Here is a 21,309-nt window from a genome sequence, read left to right as displayed (position 1 = left end):
AAACAGACAAAAGAGCAAAGAGAAAGATGGAGTGACAGATAGAGGAGAAGAAAAAAGGAGCAGTCAAACACAAACAGATGCACTGTGTTTTCACACAGCCTTAGAAATAAAGAAGAGAAAAAGAGAAAAAACAACCTTTTTTTTGGGCGATTTTTGGTTTTCAAACACACCACAGATGATATCTATCTATCTATCTATCTATCTATCTATCCACCCCCCCACCCCACGGTTCATACCGGAAGGTGGCGGCCACAGACATGTCGACGAGCACAGAGGTGGTGAGAGTCTGAGTGGAGCCCTGAGGAACCACATCTGGCACGCCCTTTACTGTGAGGTTGGCCATAGGCTGCAGCCGGTCCACGGTCACGTTGAAATGCTCTGTGAGGGCGCTGACATGGTTCATGGCCGTCACCTGGAAGAGATGCCACACGAGCGGTAAGACGACTGAAGACAGCAGGTAAGAAGCTGAAGTCTTGTGTTACAATAATAATATATCCAAACATATAATGTGATCTATGAACGTTTCCAGCAGATTCATCAGTAATCATTCATGCCAGGATGGCAAAAATGTTCTGAGTCTGACTGCCATTAACATATATATTTGCAGGGTTTCTTAATTCTCTATGATCATAAGTTGAATCTTGTGACTGTTGACTGCGAAAACATCAAGTTGGCAAACTGTAAAGGGCATTTTTCACAGTTTTCTGATAGCAAAACAAAATAGTCAGCAGATTACACAATCAATAGTGAAAATAATTGTTAGTTGCAGACTCTAATTTAAAAACCTGATTTTGCAGTAATACAGGGAGTGTTGTGCTGACTAATGTTAAATTACTGTATTAGCACAAAATCATGTATTCAGGCTTTCACGCATTCAGTAGATTTCTTTCTTTCAGATGTAATTACCAGAAAACATAAAATTGATCACAAAGGAAAAGATAGAAAAAACAGAGCAAAAGCCGTGTTCCAACATAAAAGTCACACGCAACAGAAACTCACTGTGAGCTTGTAGACGGCAGCGTGCTGGTAGATGACATTGAGGACAGTGTTGTAATAGGTGAAGTAGGGTTTGTCATCCACCGTCCATTTAAATGTGGGATTGGTGCCTTCGAGCACTGATGCTGTGTAGCTCTAAAACACGCAAGATCAAATACATACACATATAAGGACATGATGAAAAAAGACAGGACACAGTGCACAGTGCACAAACACAAACTCACCACAACCGACTCCATCAGCACTCTGTGCGCAGGGTGCGGCTGCACCATCAGTCCCCTGAGTGGCTCTTCCAGCTGGACGACCACAGTCAGACTGGCCTCCGTCACATTATTGTGGGCCTCCAGCTCCACCTGCACCGGACTCCTCTGCTCCTCCATCCCCAGGCGCAGGTTCAGCACCGCATACAGGCTGGTCTCTGTGACCTCGACCCCGGTGCTGGAGCTTGGCTCGGGCCGACAGAGCGTCGGGCTGGAGGAAAACTCTGGGGGACAGTTGGACTGGAAGGTCACACTGCAATTACTGCCACGGCAAGAGGCCTTTGTCTCATAGCGAGACTGGACACGGAGCAGCAGCCGGGTGTCGTTGGGCTGCAGGTAGACGGTGCCGTTCAGGGGAGAGGGGTGGAGGATTGTCAAGCCCAGGGGAGGCACCACCCGCAGCGGGCATGATGCTGAGGCTGGGTATGATGGCTCAGCTGAAGTCACCTGGAATTTATCAAATTAAATTCTGTCTCAGTTATTTTGATAATATAACAGTATTACCAATATAGGACAAAAAGACAAACACTTCATTTATCAGCTTGTGTTGACATTAAAAGAGATACTGGACAGCTCTAATGTCTTACCAGCAGGCTGTAGAGGCCGGGGTGGGGTAGACCAGCAGACAGCTGTGCTCCCTGCAGCTCAGTCTCACTGTGTCCCACATAGAGCACTCTGACAGGGCAAACTACTTCCTCAAGCCAGCCTCCCTCACCATCCTCCACCAGCGCCTTGACGTCGAGCGCCGGGTCAGGCAGAGGGTCAGCGTCGAGGTCCGCCGAGGTGTCTGTTGACTGTCTGGTATTGTTGACCCAGAACCACTCTGATTGGTTGAGGGCTAAAACAGGTTGCCGCCAGGGTGAGTTCGGAGAGGACTGGCAGCGGAGAAGGGAGGCGGGGCCAGCGTCGTGCTGCAGGGCGATGACATCGCCACGGGACACCAGGAGGTCCTCCAATTGTTCTTGTAGCTGGGAGAAACAGCGATCCAGAGAGTGCAAATTATAGGTAAACACAGATCTAAGTCAAATAAACAGAACTAAAACTGTTGATTCCCAACTTTGTGTGCAAATATGAAGTGTCTGCTTTACTGAATCGGATCTTGATCTGCCTCTTTTGTTGCGGTGACATGCAGTCCTTTTACAACAGTTGCAATTTATTCATCCACACACTTTCACACTAAAGCTGTGAGTCATCAGCTTAAAGCTTGGAGTTATATGTAAATCCTCTTACCAGCACGTGTGCAGCTGGCCCTGCTGGCAGAGTGAAGACCACCTCGTTCTGCAGGGTGTATCGGGGCCTCAGTGCCCCAGGGGGCATGCGGTGAGTCTGGGTGCAGTTAGGACAGGAAGATGGGTGGCAGGGACTAGAGAGGGGCAGGCACCGGCGCTGGAAGGGACACCACTGCTCTCGCTGGGGGCAAGAGGGTGGATCACTGCTCCTGGTGTCATTGGGGACACAGACAGCCACTGGAGCACACGCTGGACCTCCACAACCTGAGACACAAGATGCATCCAGTTTAGATCGTTTATTTACCTGGAGAGCTGGTAAGTACACAGTCGCACAAAATGGAAATACAAAGGGAAAGTACAAGTACTTTAAAGTATTTCACTTCCCAACACTGGATGTAGTCTATTCATTAATTATTACTCACTATTTTTGATTTTAGCCTTAATATCTAACAAGCCTAATGGAGCAAAACTGCAGATCTAAGAAATTAATTACTTGATCAAAGAGATGATCATCTGTAGAGTCTGCATGTAAAAGTATGTGTGTGTGTGTGTGTGTACATAAAGACGGCGGATATCCATCTCAAAGCAGCAAACTTGCTTTCTGAGTAATTAATAATCCAGTTGCATTATCTCAGGATCTCCTCTGTCTCCGCCCCCCCCTGCTGATGTGTTTACAAAAGTTTCACAGAAAAACGTGCTCTTGTGTTTTTAACAAGCCGCTCGCCCCTCTGTGTATGGCGGCTTCTCACATCTTTCGAGTGCATCCGCTCTCTGCTCCTGCTGTCTGCTGTGCAGCTTTGCTCCTATGTCTCAGTGGACAAATTAAAAAAAAAAACACAGAAAGTGTTTAAATTCCCTGCTGCTTGTGCCGTGTTGCAGTTACGTTTCATGTGTCTGCGCGAGGACAGGATGGGCTCAGAGGGGAGGTGACGTTGATTGGTTTCATTTCCTTCCTCCCTTGTTTTGCCGCACTTTCTGTCTCCATTCAACTTTCTTTCATGTTCACCTACCTAACAACTTTAGACAAGGCTTGTCTGTGTGTGTGTGTGTGTGTGTGTGTGTGAATGTTTTCGTCTAACTGGAGATGTGGACTCAGGTGGCTTATAGATATTGTAACACCTGCTGATGCTCACCAGGAATGTGCGGTTTAGAGCATGTGTGTGTGTTTGTTTGTGTGTGCGTGTGCGTGTCTGTGTGTGTGTGTGTGTGTGTGTGTGAGAGTTAGAGTGGCTCTGTGTTTGACTCACTGGGGAGCAGCAGGTGCAGGCCGGGATAATGGCAGTGAGGTCTGTAGGTCTGGAACCGGACGTGGATTCGAGAGCTGAGCTCCTGAGTGACAAACTCCAGGGAGGACAGACGACCTGCCTGAACAAAGCTCAGAGATGGGAACAACAGCACCTGGGTGGGAGAAAGTGAGAAAAACAGACAGAATGTTTGACCACAGGCGGTTTGAGGACAAAGGTACGATGAGCCGAGATTTCCTCCTCACCTCTATGCCACCGCTGGGAGGCTGTGGAGCAGAGAGCGGAGCAGGTGGGGCGTGGTGTAGATGATTATTGGTGGGAAACACAGCCAGGCCCACCATGTAGATCCCTGCATCTGGAACTCGCACTGTAGAGGCAGAAACAGAAAGAAGTCAAGCTGATAAAAGAGGAGGGAGGATTGTGGGATTTAAAAAGAGGACAGAGGAGAGAGGTAGTAGAGGCAGTTTATATGACATGAAGGAGCCTCTGCATTCCTCACTGTTACAAATGAGAGAACAAACCTCTGAGGACACAATGAAAACTTTTGTTAAAGGAAAATTCTGGTCTTTTTAAACCCAGGCCCTAATTTACATATTCTGAGATCTAAATGACAAATAGGTGGAAAAAGTTTGGGAACTGGTCCAGTAGATCGCATCATCTGGCAGCCGCCGAACAGGCCGCAATGTTATGTGTAAAACTAATGTGTTTTAACAAGTTAATTCTGGCTAGTGTGTTAAAACACCAAGGTCACACAATAACGCAGACAAACTAACGGATGGAGGCAGTGGTAGACCTGCAGCTCACGCGTTCTGCAAGGTAAAATTACTGTTTTTGTCAATGGAGTCTGGTGGCTGTGAGGAGAGTGATAAAACACTAAAAGGATCTTACTCTTTAACACAAAGGTCTATCTCTGTAAGGACCCTTCCCATAATGCTGTCAGACACTTAGAGTAACAATCTGATGCTGTCAGTGGCAAACACACTTTCAGCGGACGCACTTTCACTGGCTTATTTGACCACAGGGATTACGTTGGTGCCATCGCAGACCGTTTTCACAGCTGCAGGACATGCTCTCATTCACGGTAAAGACTAACTGAGAAGGCCTTCAACTCACTGACTTCACAATCTAACACTGCCAGGAGAAAAACTGGCAAACTGGTTGTAAATGTCTTGTTATCTTGTCTATATCCTGCAACCCTTGCTGGAGACTGTGCCCGTTTCATTAACATGTTTCCAACACTGACTCACTTACATTACGTTGGCTAATGACTGCTTTGTACTTTATCTTTGGACAGTCAAATGGCAGCAATTTTGCTGCATTAATCACGTTCTCCACCTCTATAGAACAGACATCCAGCAGTGACATATAAATACAGCAAACGACTTAATGACGTCTGCTTCTCTTTAACAGTGTTTAGAGGCTCTTGGACATTTTAATAATTGCAACGATTTACTCATTTACAAATGCAGCATATACAGACAGAAATTATGAAACATGGGAGTACTTACAATTACAATTAATTAATATCATTATTATTACTTATCATGTAGAATTGTTTCTATTCTTTCCCGTCTGTAAGTGTGACCCTCATGTGACAGAAGCAAATCAGTGATACGATATTAAGATGATGCTTTGACACGATATTCTGATGCAACCAAAATGCTGAAAATGACTCTGGATGCTTCTCACATCTGGAGCAATCTGCTTTAATGATCCACTTATAAATAGTACTTCAGGGAGCCGGTCTAGTCCTTGTGATTAGATATGAAGGAGGCTGTTTGCTTTTCCTATCTACGCCTGTCTGTGCTGCACCTTCATTTACATAACATTCATAGTGAAGAAGGTTGAAATTATCTTCTCTTTGCCCAAACAACTAAGGAACAGAGGGGTTTGGGGAAATTGCATTTGCATCAAATCTGTGCCCCAGTTTTCATTTTCTTCCTCTGATTACAGGCTTCTGGGCGTCTGAACTACCACATATTTTCCTGTGCATGTGTCAGTGTGTCTGTGTGAACGTATGGAGCCCACCTTGGGGACTGTACTGGCAGACGTAGGCCCGCTTGGCATTGCATTGGTGTGAGCTGGTCTGGCCGCGCTGATCGAGGGACACGCACACGTTTCCGCGGGAGATGGGAGAGCGAGGCGGCAGGCCCTCCTCTCCCTCCTGTGCCTCTGAGCCGTTCACCCAGCGCAGCCTGCCCGGAGAGTCAACGTCACTCAAGCCCAGCCACACGCCTCGCTCCCTGGGGTGGGAACAGACAAGCGAGACACAGATTAACACTGCGCCTGCTTGACATTTAGCCGCGTGGCTGCCGACAGCTGGTAAATTGGCTTTATCACTTGAAACGTACACAGAGACACGCACACAAACATTAGCAAATGTATGGCAAGAATAACTCAAAGAACATACATGCGTCTCGAGGGTGAATTATAAAAAGATGTCCTTGTGTATGTGATGGTAGGCAGGCGAGGCAACACAACACACCACACAAACCTCACAAAACACCCAGACTTGAATCAATGTGGGCCTCAATAAAGTAAGACTGAAGTTTGTGAATTATGCGACAGCTTGCCTTTGACGATCAATAACTGCAGCGCAGAAAGAGCAGAAATGGGCTTTGATTGAAATCCAATAGGCTGTAAGAGGGGGGATACACTTTTCTATGATCACGACAAATAAATTGGATTTTCACTCCATGAGTCCACTAATGGACCACATATTTTCCCCTCGTCAATAATTTTTTTTTCTGTCATATGCTCTTAACTGGAAAAAAAAAAAAAAAAAAAGTCGACCCTTCAAAAAAAAAAAAGAGTGTGTGCATGACTCACTATGATCTGGTCAGACTTTTCTACACTGGCAGACTGCTTACATCTGTGAGAATGACATCCGAAAGAGTGGACAGGGGTTACAAAATACAAGCAGAGAGGGAACAAGGAAAAAGGGGCTTTGTGGCAACAAACAAGGACTGATAAAAAAAAAGGACTCCTTATGTAAACGACAGGGTGGAGGAACACATGAGCGGAGGAGGAGAGAGGGGATAAGCTTCATCTGCAGCGGGTTTTTTTCTTCAGTCTATGAGTGCAGGGCCTCTACCCTCACATTAACACACACACACACACACACACACGCAACATGAACTGTGGACTCCTCCTCCCTGGGTGTTAAAGTTACAATGCAGCTGTGCTTTTACAGATGTGTTTTTTGCAACCTCTCCGACCTAAACACTGAACACAGGAGGGCTTCAGACCAGAAACCTTTTCTTCATAGCAAAGCCATCATACAAACATGGAGTCCATGCAGTAAGGACGCATCACTATTTTTGTGCAAAGAGAGCGCACGCTGTTAACCATGGCTGACGTCACAATCTGCTCACATCTGAACACAGGATTAAAAAACAAGAGGAAAAAATGAATAGATGACACAAAACAGAGAAAATAATCAACGTGCTTCAGGGCATGAAGCTCAGAAACAGTAAGTATTAAGTAGTAAGAGATAGCCTCTTGTCTGAAGGACACACATTCAAACACAAAGGGACACGTTCAGTCAAAAAAAGGCTTCAAAGTTCAAACAGACACGAAGAGAGCGAAGCAAGAAAAACACGTTTCATATCCTCATCCAAAACCATGTACTTTGTGTTTGTCAGAGATTGAAAGTTCACCATCTGTTTTGAGTATTTGATGCCTGTCACAATGTTTCTTTGGCTGTCGCTGCCGCAGACAGACAAAGCAACATGGTGAGAACTGTTACGTGTTGTCAGGCAGACAGGGATGATGCATCGCGCTGCAGAGCTGGCAGCTCATCTGTTCTGTACCTGACAACTGTCTGCAGAGCCTGGTCTCTCTCCACAGATGTAACACTGACCTCTTTGTGTGTATGTGTATCTATCATAGATTGAGGTCACGCAGTAATGAGAGTGCACTGGCACTTGAAGGAAATGTCTGAAATCGTTTTTCTTCTCAGTTTGAGGAAAACTGGCAGAGAATAAACACACAAAAATCAAAGAGAAACCCTGAGGCCCCACTCCTGCACCCCATAGAGACAGAAACACTCACTGCGTCACTTTGTGTGCCAGCAGGTTACGCAGAGCATCACTCCTGACTATCGCCTGAATCCCGCCGCGGTCTGAACACTGTTTTCGAGCATCTGTCCAGCTCAGCTCCCCTGGAACGATCTGGAAACAGCGTGAGGACTCGTCGTGGTACACCCCATCCTTTGGACAGTGAGGGGAGGCTGGCAGAGGACAGAAACATTCACGTGATTTCACAGATTGTTCAAAGTTGCACTTGCAACATCATGGGAAGATAAAATCATTACTTTATTTCTAAAAAGACAAAAAAGAGTCAGGATACGCTTCTGTTTTACAAGAGCCTCAAGGGACAGAATTATACATACTACAGCATATACTGTACTGTGCATCATGCATGTACAATGCATCCCGACAACACACTTGAGAGAGACATTAACTTAAAGGCCGGTGCAAATCCAGGTGTTCACAAAACCAGCACTGCTGAAACAGGAGTTGTATTTAAACAGGTACAGTCTGTACTGTCACTTCAAAAGAAATAAAACACACGAACACACACCCAAAAAGGAGACACAGAAGATGTCGATGAATGGAAAGAGGACAGAAAACCTGAGGACTGTGGAAGACAGTGTGTGAAATACAAAGACACAAACACACACTGTGCAGCTGAGACGGCCAGAGAGAACCCACAGCGACATTTTTCATATTCCCACTTTGTCCTTCAGTGAAACGCATTAGTTTCAAAAAACAGTCGCCTTGGACTTTCTCCATATTTCTTCTAAAGATACGTCTGCCACTTTGTAGAGAGCAGGCCCGCAGTATCTCAAAGAAACAACCTGGTGCACAGATCAAACAATAGTTAAAGAATAAATTACAAAAATCAACAGACAGAGGAAATCGCTTTCATGGGAGATGAGGGAGAGGGCTGCGAAGGAGGGGCTGCCTGGAGACGAACGGAGAAGGGAGATAGGTTAAGTGTGTGCATGTCCTTATACAGCATACGTGAGAGAGATTGTGTGTGAGAGCGGGAGATAGGGACACAGTTACTGTGTAACTGCTTTCATGCGCCGAGGCTGATGGATCCCTCTCGTCTGACGGACTATGAGAGTGTCAAGAAGTTCAGATTTTAGAGTGCAGAGAGGCAGTTTTCTCTGAGAGCAGCTATAATCAATATTTCCATAATAACAAAACACCACTTGACTATGTATCATGTGACAGGTGTCGCTCAGAGTGATGAACCTGCAAAGAATTATCTCTCTTCAGCCGAATGTGTTTTAGCTTGTTTCTGCTCTGTTTGGGTTCACCCTCGCTGTGTTGGGCAGCGGCAGGCAGCTGTTTTTATTAACACAAGCTCTAAAAGCTCGCTGTGAGACACCTGGCCAGCTCCGGACAGACGACAGACAAAGTTAGCAGCTAGCTGGCGAACATATGGTAGTGAAACAGTTACCAGGTAATGAGCCAGGTAGAGCTGGTAGAGAACAAAACCAGAGCTAAAATAGACTAACCATTGGATTTATTTTCACCAGGTGGACAGACACATGACTCCATGTGAATGTAATATTGTTCTGTAAGTGTTTGCTAACAAGTTCAACATACCGACTTAAAATGCGATATGACAGTGTTGGTTTGCTACTTATTTCTACTGCCCCCCAGTGGCTAAAAAAATCCATTACTGCAGGTTGAAAAAAAGCCACATCCTGTACTTCTCACACTTTTTTGGAATTTCTTTTCATAATGTAATGTTGAACAATAAACTGACAATTTACCATCAACTCCAAAGAGGGATGTGACTCTCGAAGGTTGTTTGTGAGACATTTATCCAGTCAGTTTTCCAGATAAAACGCATGGTGAGCCACAGAGCGGCAGTTCAGTTTCACAGCAGCTGATTACGATGAGGAGTTCAGAGTCAAACACCACCTCTGTGCTGACGGGTTGTCAGCGTGTCAATGTGTGGCTGTATGTTACCTTTGGCAACTTGGACGCCGTCCTTGGTGATCTTCCAGTCTACATCCACGCCGACAGCTCCCCAGCTGACAAGTGTGAACTCCAGGCTCTTATTGGCCACGGCGAGAGGTGGACAGCGCAGCTCCAGCTTGGGAGGAAGCGTCACGGTCACTTCCCCACGTGCAGATACCTGAGCATGTGCAAACATGAAACAAGATATTCAAATCACGTCATTATGGAAAAGTGCTCACTGTAGTTTTATTTTACTATACTGCAGAAAATCTCTCTCACCTCCCTGTGTCCAGCCCAGGCCATCAAACTGACCGCGTAGTGTCCTGGAAGTCCATATTTGTGAGTTACTGCGGTGACACCCGTTCCTGTAGTGTTGACCCGAGACGAAAGGTCACCAAAGTCCCAGGACAGTGTCACTGGAGTGACGGAGGAGGCGGCGGAGAAACTGATGCGGTCGTGAACACTTTGCAGCGGAAGAGGCTTCAGCGAGACCGAGAAGTCCACCGCAAACACATAGTGGGCCAGAGTCCACCCACATTTCTGTGCATAGAGGGAGCCGTGTGAGGAAGAGGAGGTTTTTGTGTTAATATGCACAAATATTTCAAAGTAAAATAAAACCTCCCTCGCTTTTAATTGTTAAGATGTCTGTGGCTTCACTATTATTTTTATGGTTTTAAATAAAAACTTGGTTTTAATGAAACTTATGAACTGCTCTGATTTAAAATAAACAAATGTCAGTAGGAGTTTTGGATAACTTCTCTGTAGCTGCTCTGTGCAGCAGTCCTGCAGGAAACTGAATCTGAGGATGAAGGGAAGTCATTGAAGCCACAGGAGGGAAGTTGTTGGTAGGTTATAGGAAGGTTTAGAGGAAATCCTGAATGTTGTGTACACAAGGGAAGGAACAAAGCAAGAGCAGAAGGCTACACTAAAGGAGGTCTATGACGACAGTACAATAATTACAATCTAAGACCACTGTGTGCCACATACCTTCATGACTTGGGGGTTTGTACAGGCAGCGGAACACTGAGATTCACTTATGAAGTTCGGCTCTGAGTTTGTGCTGCACAGACACTCGTGCCTGGCCCCCAAACCCCCATAGCGGTGTGATGCGGCAAAGCACACGCTGTTACACTGCTCACGCGTGAAGTTTCCGGGTGTGGAGGAAGAGAAAATGACAAGCTCGCTCCGTCCTCCTCCTCCGCTGCTGCTGTCCTCGAGACAAGCCGCATAGTTCAGACCTGTCACGGAACAAAAGCTTTTGTAACGCAGTCACTGCAGCGCAAATACCGTGGGACTCAAATCTCATTTCTAATATTTCATTAGCATCAGACCTTTGCTGTTCAAACCAGCAGAAAAGATCCCAAGAGGTCAGTTTATTCCTGTGATGAATTTGTCATCACAAAGACTGCAGAATTTTATTACAGAGACAAAGTCTCTCAAATACTTCCCCTGTGGTACGTATTAATATGAAAAGGCAGGATGGGTCCATCCCAGAAAAAAACAGAAAATTCGTGATATTATAGATTTGTCATTTTGTGTCACATCCAAGGGTCTGCGTTAGAGTGCGTCTGTTTCGTACCGCAGGTGAGCAGGCTGACGTTGAGCAGGGGCTGGTGGCGGAGCTCAGGAGGGTGGTCGCAGAGCATGGCATCCGGGCGGCGGACTCGCACCCCTTTCTCCTGCAGCCAGCTGACCAGCCGGAAGAGCTTACAGTCACACTCAAAGGGGTTACTGCTCAGGTCGCTGGAGGAGAGGAGGACAGGGAGGGAGGCACCGGATCAGTGGTGCTGACAAACAGCTGTTAGCGGCACTACAGAGCCGATGTTACAGGAGGAAGGATGCTACAAAGTACACAAAGTCGTATGAGATGATGTGAAAATAACTTCTCATTGACTTACATTTCTGTCACTTTTTTGACCTAGCAACAACGATTGAACGACCACAGTAAATAAGCTAATCTTTACGTTTAACAGCATTCAATCAAAAAGAGAAAAAAATCTGTATATTTAAACAAAAAAGTTACACATTTAATGTTTTGCATTAAAATACCACTCAACAGTTTGCTAAAATGCACTTGTTTGCTGGCTTAATGGAGCTTAAAGTAAAAATAACATCAGTTCATGGTTAGCATAACAGTAAGCTCCTGCTAAAAGGTGGCAAACATTTGCACCTAGTTATCCCTGTGGATGTTGATGTTAGCTAGCACGCTGGCACTTTTGTTCAGAGTTAAAAAGTATGAAAAGCCCACATTTTACCATAAGTAGCACTTCTGGTGTCTCTGGTCAGTGATTAAATCAAATGTCAGCATTATAAGATATAAAGTGTAGTTATTTCTGACATCTTTGGAGTAGCTGGATAGAGCCTCTGACAGAGCTAGACGAGCTTTCCCCCCTTGCTTACAAACATCTTACATGGCAGACATCTTGGCTTGTCGTAGCAGAAATAGCATGTGTTGCTAATAACGTTAACAACGGTTCAGCTCCACTGAAGCGTCCCCGCGAGCCATGACAGTGAGCCAGCACAAACAATTGCCAGGACCTGACCCTGGAGCTGGCACAGGTAAATGGAAAAACAACCATGACTAAAGACATCAGGGACACCTGTGCTTCTCCTGCTGCGACGTCTGCCATGAAAATGTGGATTCCCTTAAATGATGTAAGAGGAAGAAAGAGCGAGCGGGGATGTGAAAGAGCATTGCGTATGAAAGGAAGTAATGGGAAGGGAAAGAGCGATGGTGACGGGAATGACAGATGAAAAGAAGAAAAAAAAACATAGGGGAGATAAGAGGAGAAGACGGTGAATATACGGAGCAAGAGACGGAGGACAGAAAGAACAGTGACATTATGTGACGTGTCTGTCCATTACTGACTAGTCAGTCGAGCTTTGCTCAGCTGCAGACTCTGCACAAGAAGAGGAAAACTTTTCTCATCCGAAGACCTGGTGAGGAATAATTACTACTCACTACCTCCCACTCCAGTCGAAAATAGAGCTTCATTCATCTTGTGTGTAGGCGAGGTAACTGGAAACACGCCGCCTATTTTGAGCACGTGTGATCAGACGTTTGTGCTCGCGCATATGCATCTCGGCGTGCGTGCGCCCAAACAGGGTCTCGCTGCTTTTTATTTCACCGTTTCATATTTTTAGCATTGCTGCAGAAACAAGAGAACAAGACATGCAGAGATGCAGGGGGAGGCCGACAGTTGTGAGCACTTACATTTGAGTTAGATTGCACAGGTTGTCGCATATCCTTTCTTCTATGGTGGTGATTTGGTTGTTGCTCAAATCGCTGGTGGAAACAAAAACAGACAAATCACTGTTGACATCAAAGCAAGTCTTTTTCCTTCACTTTTGCTCTAAATTGTGGTGATTACTATGATCCCGCCATTTTGGCAAGACTAACGTGCTGTGGGTTTGTCACTGAAAAACTCGAAGCCAATAACTGAGTCATTGATTGAAGTCTTTGATGAACGAATATGTGAAACTGCTTTTCGTGAATTATTATCCAGTTGATTGATGCAGTCACGCAAAATGATTTTTAGATTAGTGCTTATCAAAGAAAAGGACATTTCCACGTCCCCTTTACACAAAAGACAAACAATGTAACTCAGATATATAACACAATGCTGAACTGAGAGATAAATAAAACAAAAACAACTAAAGTGCTGAGTAACAGAAAGCATTCAGACTTTTGATGTTCCCACCTCCCTCTTTCCACCCGCCTGCTTTGTTTCCATGCTTCTCTCTCTCTCTCTCTCCCTCTCTTCTCCCTTTTCCTTCTCCACTCATAATCTCCCTCTCCCTCCCTCTCTCCTCCATCCAGTAGGCTACATAATGGATCCGTTGTGTGGTGGTTTTTTTGGAAGGAACTGATGGAAACCACTAGAGTCCTCTCTCATCACACACACGCACGCACACACACACACACACACACACACTGACAAACATGTGCTTAAACGCCCATCGAATGGGTGGAAGAAATAAGGTAATGGGTGGAGGAAGGGAGCGATGGACAGATGGAGACAAGGATAGAGGGAGGTAGTGGGAGCCTGGAGCAGTAAGCTATAATTGAACTTAATCGCGCTGTGATTGGTGTGTGTGCGTGCATGTGCGTGTGTGTGTTGTGCGAACAGTATACAGTATGTGTGTTTTTTTGTGAATGCTCTCTGGTGTAGTTAGCTTACTCAAGGGATTTCTGCCTACTTAAAGCCAGACTAAACCAAGCCTTTCTCTCTCCTTCTTTCTTTTCATCTTCCTCATCCTCCCTCACTCCTCTCCTCTCCACCTCGGGTTTACCAGGTCCTCGTCTTCTCTACACTTTGTACTCACAGGACTGACAGTGGCCCACAGCAGAACACTCCTCTGGGGAGAACGTTGATCCTGTTCCCTTGAAGATAGCTGAAAGACAGACAGAGAGATGTGTACAGCATCTAAAGTTAGATGCATGGAGATAGATGGGGTGTTCTGTAGGTGAAGGCAGAAGAACACACACATGCTGCGTACTCACAGTGCTCGTAGGCCAGTGAGACGATCTAGCAGGCTGGTATCCAGGGAGGAGATGTGGTTCTTTGAAAGATCTCTGTGGGAACAATGAAAAGCATGTGAGGACAAGATGATCGTGATGTGTGCAGACAAATACACACACTTGCAAAGCTTCAGGGGAAGTTATGAGAAATTTACCAGATAATGTGATTGTGTAAGTGCTGGGAAATAAATTGCAACAACGGCAGAGGAGGGTGAAGCATTTACCTCAAACAACGGTGTGCCAACGAGCAGAACACTGAGAACTTTACAGGAGTTTCTGGTCAATACTTTGCTTGCTATACCGGCCCGTGAACTTACCTCTTACTTCCTCTTAACTCATAAATCATCTCATACGGTAATGAATTCTGTTTGCCTTGTATTTGATGGCAGCTAAGAGAGAGTGACTGCAAATGTGTGGAGTGAGAGGGGATGACATGAAAGGAAAGGCCAGATTCAAACTGGGGTCAAAATGATTGCGTGGTGTGTGTGTGCTAGACCCTACAGCTACCAGGACCCCCCAAGTGATGTAATTCCTTCCAAATCAAATTATGAAAATTGCATATAAAAGAAAGCTAAAGCATTACATTTCATATAATGCAACCAGAAGCATGCATGATCAAACCCTACGCCACCAAGCCCAAGATGATGACATCACTGTGACATCGTCAGGGTTATTTTCTCAGACTTTAAAAATAAAGCCACCCCAGAACCACAAAAGGCTGGTTTCACAGGCTCTGAAAGCCTTAAGCTTTGTGTTTTGTTTTTTTTAAAAGCCCCTTTAAGTTAAAAGACGTTCAAATGACACTTCAAACTAGTCTTTATGAAACCAAAAGTGGAATGATGACATCCAGCTATAGATCTGTGATTAGTGGTTTAATTTGGCGGTTTGTGAGTTACTGGGATTTATTTTAAATTAAACAGTAAGAAATGACTCCCTGTGAATGACTGGAAAGCTAATGAGTAAGCCGGTGCACACATCACTCCTCACACTCACATATTCATGTATGCACTTCGTGAAACCATAGACATGCTTATCGAGTCTAGTGTACAGCAGCGCGTGTCAAGATGATGGCAGGTGTTATCCCCTTCTGTTCTTCAGTTCTGCTCTCTCTCTCACACACACACACATGTATAGTAGGTGTTTGACACACTTACACACTTTCACGCATTCCTCCTCCTTCACCAGTGACAAGAAGGGCCAAGCAGAGGTGAAGGACGAGCAGAACAGTGGGAACCAGCAGACGAGGATTCCCTTTGGCCAAATTTTTTTCACAATTGGAAGCAGACACAGTATAATAAATTTAGTTATCCAAAAAAAAAAAAAAAAGAATGATCCCTTTAATTTAGTTATTAAAGAATTGTGACAAAAAAAGTGTAAATTCTGTCTCTAACGGACAAACTGTGTAATGGCGACATTTTTGTTATTTCTGTACAATAATTTTTGTTACTTATCAGCAAAATTCTGTGCAATTAGAATATAAATATAGAATATAGAACCCTAACACTGGCAGGTGTGCATACTGAACACTACCAACCAATGACCTGGAGACACCAGCAGATGAACTGTGGAGGTGACAATCAGGAGGCAGGACAGAGTCGAGCTGCGTGAAGCGGCTTCACTCTGCAAAGCTGCGGCTGCACGTGAGGACGACAGGCCAAAGGGAGAGAAAAGAAAAGGAAGGAGCCAGGAGACAAGGAGCCAGAGGGTGTGAGAGGATGATAGTCACAGTGTGTGTGTGTGTGTGTGTGAGAGAGAGAGAGAGAGAGAGAGAGAGGGAGGGAGAGAGGACAAGATACTGCTGGTCTGGAGTGTTTAAAAATCAAAGTCTAAGACAGGAAAATGTGTATGTGAGTGTATGGGAATGTACTCCCCTTTCTCCTCGCTCTCACTCTCTTTCTTCCTGTGTGTGTGTGTGTGTGTGTGTGTGTGTGTGTGTGTGTGAACAGAGCAGGACGCCCATTCCCAAAAGGAAACATCTGTACATTCCAGACAAGCTGTGTAAGAAAGATGGAGACTGAGAGAGAGAGACAGAGAGAGAGAGAGAGAAAGAGAGAGAGAGCTCTCCTCTGCTAAACACATCAGCAGATGAAACAGGACAACATTCAGATGCTCCGCTCCCACGAGCTGATCATTCGCACATTAGTCTGACACCTCGCCTCATGTAATGCTCTCAACATCAAGCCAGATGTGTGTATGTGTGTGTGTGTGTGTGTGTGTGTGTGTGTGTGCGCGCACTCCTCCGCTGTATACAAGAAACTTTCTCTCGGACCTTATTGGCGACACGGAATAGACAAGAGGAGATTAAGAAGAGACAGAGTGTGTGTGTGTGTGTGTGTGTGCATGTGTGTGTGTTTAACATGACCATATAATGTGACCTTCACCATGTCTATTAGCAACAGGCTCCCGTTCTCTCAGCTACCTCTGGACACACATGGTTTTACTTACACACGCGCACACAGTACACACAGTAGAGCACACTTGAGGTATAGGCCTGTGCACAAACACACACACACACACACACACACACACACACACACACACACATCACACATATGGTTCTGTTTTACTAACGGTGTGGCCAATGATCTAACCGGTCCTTATAAGGCCTGTCTGGTGCCACTTATTCTGAGCTGGAGGATGAGAACACACACACACACACACACACACACACACACAGTCCTCACTGAGTACTCTGTGCTTGGGTAGAGGGAATGACAGAGGGGGAGCGGGCATGGGCTCCGGAGAAAATCTAAATGTGAAGAGATAGAGAGAAGGAGGAAATGAAAAAGTCAAAGAAAGCCACCAAAGAAGATTGCTATCTGTCTGTCTTCCATCTGCACAGAAACGAGATCAAAAAAAGTCCCGGGTTCGGTGCTGAAAACAGTGATGTAGGTCTGATCATAGGACAGATTGGTATCTGCTGCAGCGTGGTGGTGAAGAGGTCCAAGTCTCTTTAAGTGAAGGCCAGCGCTCCACTAACCCACTAAACACAGACTTCTCTGTGGTCGCTTTCATCCCCTCAGCCTGCCTGCCTGATTCCTCCGCTGCTGCCTCCCTCCCCCAGTCTCTTCTCCCAATTTCCTTCCCCCTTTTTTCCTTCTGTAGCTCTGCTGCTTTGTTTATATTCAAAGGCTGGGCAGACCGATGCGAGCCTGACGGGGAGGGAAGCAGGGTGGAAGTAAAAGAGGGGTTAAAGATGATGGAGCTAGAGGAGGAGAAGGAAGGTGTGAAGGGGCAGCAGAGGAGAAACCAGGGGAACCGGCGGTGAGCTACACAGGCCAGGTCTGGAGAACAATCGTCCCACTGTGGGCTGCTGTTCCAGCCAGCCTTTCTCCTCCACACTGCTGCATGTGAGAGCTGCCAGCCGGCATCTCGTGGCTGGGCCATGAGTGGCGGGGGGAGGTCTCAGGAGCAGTTGGGTACTTTCCCTACTGCAGGAAGAGAGGGGGCATGAAATTAGGGGAATCGGTCTAGAAGCTGGGGAGAGAGGGGTGTCGATTGAAAAAGTTTGGTCTAAAAAGCCTAACATTTTGTTTCTCAGTCTGGCTGGCTAGGTCACAAACACTCTCCTCTCCTCTTTAGAACATTCTGTCCATTTTTCCAGCTGCTGCTGCCTGGGTTGTCTGGTGTCCAGCTGGCAAGTGAAGGGCAGCTGTGCGCAGCGGTTTTAACACACTCGCTCAACGAACGACGCACACGCACACGCTTTTACATGCTGTCAATACATGCAGGAGAAACAAAAATCCTGTAACACTGTCTTACTCACTCTTTTCCTGGTAAACGAAACTGTGTGAGTCCCACATATCTTGAAGTCATAAACTGTGGGTTTGAACCGAAAATGGGTCTCAGGCCTGCAGTACTTGTGGGGTGTGACCATGCAAAGGGAAAAAAAGCGTCTAGTTGTTACTTCAATGAAGCATAATTTCAAGAAAAATGGAAAATAACTATATTTTATTGATGTTAAACTGCAAAAACTCAGAACATAATTCTAAATCAAATAGAAAAGTCTGTTCTGAATTTTCTTCCCTAATTATTTCTACGGATTTACACACAAAAAACTGGATACCAGTGCCAGGGACAAGAAAAAAAATGGTAAAAATCCTGGTAGCATATGGAAACAAATGTTTTCAGTAAATATTGGCATGGAGGGACCTGCATCCACCTCCACTTGCTTTATTTCCAACAGCGCAGATGCATCTGCTTGCCGCAATCTACTGCTGTGTCAGTTCTGAAGTGTCTACCAAACCCTGTGAATAGTGATTTCTCCATCATTAATATCCAAAAATCAGGCAACATACTGAGGCAGCAGTCAGAAAGTGCCTCACAATAACACAAACATTTGCTGTCAAGACCATAAACACAGAAATAAAATCATGCTGAGGGCAAAACACAAAAAACTGCCTGACTAAAAACGGGATAGTTAAACTGAGCACACAGAAGCAATCAATCAAAGTGAAGTTTAGACATGTGTCTGAGATAATGCCAATTAAGAGGCTTAAAAATCCTAAATACTCACTGAATATGGCCATCAATGCAAACGAACACTGAGCCACACCAGCTTCTTTCTGTCGTGCTCTAAACATTCACGTGCAACCTAGACTCACTCACTTCGTGTGGGAAATGACATCCGCTTGGTTTTTGTGTGTGTGCATTGTTTAGGCTGCACATCTGGCCCCTGTTCTTTTGAAATCCACTCATGAAAATGTAAAGGAGGGCTGCGATTTGCATTTGAACTCTGATCAACTAATCAACTGCTGCTTTAAACAAGGTTTCCTGTGTCCTTTATGTTATGAGAGGATGGTGACATCAAAGCTAAGACAATTAAATGTTAAGTACACTTTGCATTTTCTTTGCAGTTTATTTCCAGCAAATTAAAATGTGAATGAGGGTGTTTCCATCGACTAATGCTATGCTAATATTTTCAAGAAGTAGTGACAAGATTACGTTTATGTTTTTTCAATTAATGCATTTGTCCACACACTTTGTGGTGCCGACCTTTTAATTATTATGAGCACTAAGCACAGAGTACAGCTGAGGCTGAAGGGAATGTCATTCATTTTACAAGGATTTGGTCGTAAATCAGGTCTCGGACAAGCTTAAATTTCGACATGATGATGGCACTAGATGAAAAGATAAAGGACGGCCAAAGTGTGACTCATCCCGAGGAGAACGCGAATGTCTGTTCCAGATTTCATGGCGATCCATCCAATAGTTGTCGAGTCTGGACACAAAAGGCGGACCGTCCGATGGCCAAACACTGCGATCCGTAGAGTCACATCACTAGCGTGGCTAACATGTGAATCTAAAACCAACAAGAGAGACCCTTCTTACATTAGTACTAAAACACGATCTGTATCCAGACACATTATCCGGATGAGGAGTAAGCATAAGATGGAAATGTGTTGTGATCGGAACGCGATAGGATCTGCCTGCAGCACATCTGGTTCACGCTGCGTTCGGCTCCCGGGTAGTCCATACAACATGCTGCCATCCATATTCAACATAACACTGACACAAATATCTGTTTTTAGCTAACATGAAATATAGGTTGTTGGTCAAAGCTGAAAGAACCCCCCCTCTAACTAGTGATTATGCTGATTTTGTGCCATGAAAGTGCATGAAAAATAAAAGCAATAAAGGTGGGAAATGAATGACATACAGTAAGAAATGACTGTCTGTGACAGTGTGGGTGTGCTGCACGCTTCTGTGCAGCTGATCTGCTGTTAACAAGGCATATAATTTATCTGGTCACAGAGCAGCCTTAACGTCAGTGCTGCAACACACCCGCACAAACTGACACAATATATTCCATAAAAAGAAAGGAATAACTTAATGTATTACATTTACAGAGATCCCAGGAGGGGACAAATAATTCAGAATTTTACAGAGCTTTACAAAGTTACTGAAGTTTCCTCTGACTCAACAACTCACAGAACTGTCTGGGGCTGATTTTCTGCCACCTCACCCACAGGTTTTGCTCTGGAGGACAGACATGAAATCTCTACGAGGGTTCAAGATACCATTCAAGATACCAGGTGTAAACACACATCTGGACATCATATCCGGACACAGATCCCATTTGAAAACCAGGTGTAAATGGGGCTTTTGGGCGACCTTGCCACTGCGCCACAGACATGGTGATGCCACTTTTTCTTTGCTGTTCCCTTCACTGACAGACTGGTGGAGCAGGGCTGCTTCCATGCAAACAGCAGATTAAGGACAAGTCTGCATCCTGTGTACACACTGGGTGCAAATCAGGCTTTCACACATCTGCACAGCTTAACAATGTTTGAGATTCCTAAAACATAATCACATCTCAGCATTGCTGTGTAAAACTGACACAAAGAGTGTATATATGCATATTTCCAGCCTTGAAACAAAGTGCTTTCTTTTTTTTTTTCTTTTTGCATTTGGCTCCAGGCAATCGGGCTGTGCAGGCAGCGCTGTAGCACCATTCATCTCATGTTTGTAAACGTGGGAAGCTCCGCATAATCTGACGCAACAAGTGAAAACAGAAAGAGAAGAGAGAGCAGAAAGCACAGCCGGCAGGAATTTCAATGGAACAAGCAAGCAGCGGAGTGAGCAGAGAAATGTGTCACAAAGCAGTTAAACGCCGTAATCCTCCGACACCGTCGAGATCGGCGAGGCATCAGCCGCCCAGACAGCACGGAGGTCGGCTGCCGACGCGATCCGTGCTGAAAGTGATGACTGCTTCAGCTCCACATCACGAGCTGGCTGACTGACCGACTGCACCGCGTCACCTTTAGCCTCCCGTGCTGGCTTCCTGCTCTCTTGCTGCTTGTTTTGCTGCTTGCATCAGTTTCATGTGTGGCTTCAAACTCACTGGTGTGACATAAAAAAAAGCTCAAACGTGTCTTTTTGTGACTTGCCGCCTACACAGGTCCACAGATATGGATCCTCTGAGGACTCACAAATGGGAGGATGCATTTGTGTTATGCCCTTATTCTCATTGTCATGTTTTGGTTACATTTTTCATTTAATTATGGCAAGGTTGCATCAGGAAACGACACAGGACATGGACTGGATTTCCTGTTCGGTGACGGCAGACAGTGTGTG

General features: G+C 45.3%; 1 protein-coding gene across 2 annotated transcripts in view; it reads right to left on the bottom strand.

Annotated features, from left to right (window-relative positions):
* Positions 1 to 21,309, bottom strand: part of pkd1a (polycystic kidney disease 1a) — a 61,583-nt gene that overhangs the window by 30,989 nt on the left and 9,285 nt on the right. For both annotated transcript variants that reach the window (XM_041965815.1, XM_041965825.1), the window contains exons 2-17: positions 14,215 to 14,286; positions 14,037 to 14,105; positions 12,925 to 12,996; positions 11,290 to 11,453; positions 10,698 to 10,948; positions 9,990 to 10,250; positions 9,720 to 9,888; positions 7,783 to 7,960; positions 5,758 to 5,972; positions 3,975 to 4,096; positions 3,733 to 3,883; positions 2,487 to 2,749; positions 1,844 to 2,224; positions 1,221 to 1,703; positions 1,000 to 1,131; positions 237 to 412 (exon numbers count right to left, since the gene is read on the bottom strand). In XM_041965815.1, the coding sequence (XP_041821749.1) occupies positions 237 to 412; positions 1,000 to 1,131; positions 1,221 to 1,703; positions 1,844 to 2,224; positions 2,487 to 2,749; positions 3,733 to 3,883; positions 3,975 to 4,096; positions 5,758 to 5,972; positions 7,783 to 7,960; positions 9,720 to 9,888; positions 9,990 to 10,250; positions 10,698 to 10,948; positions 11,290 to 11,453; positions 12,925 to 12,996; positions 14,037 to 14,105; positions 14,215 to 14,286 (3,159 nt within the window). The remainder of the gene's footprint in view (positions 1 to 236; positions 413 to 999; positions 1,132 to 1,220; positions 1,704 to 1,843; positions 2,225 to 2,486; positions 2,750 to 3,732; positions 3,884 to 3,974; positions 4,097 to 5,757; positions 5,973 to 7,782; positions 7,961 to 9,719; positions 9,889 to 9,989; positions 10,251 to 10,697; positions 10,949 to 11,289; positions 11,454 to 12,924; positions 12,997 to 14,036; positions 14,106 to 14,214; positions 14,287 to 21,309) is intronic.

Source organism: Chelmon rostratus, chromosome 3, assembly GCF_017976325.1.
Source record: "Chelmon rostratus isolate fCheRos1 chromosome 3, fCheRos1.pri, whole genome shotgun sequence".
NCBI classification, from domain to species: Eukaryota; Metazoa; Chordata; class Actinopteri; order Chaetodontiformes; family Chaetodontidae; genus Chelmon; species Chelmon rostratus.
This window is presented reverse-complemented; position numbering and strand designations above follow the sequence as displayed.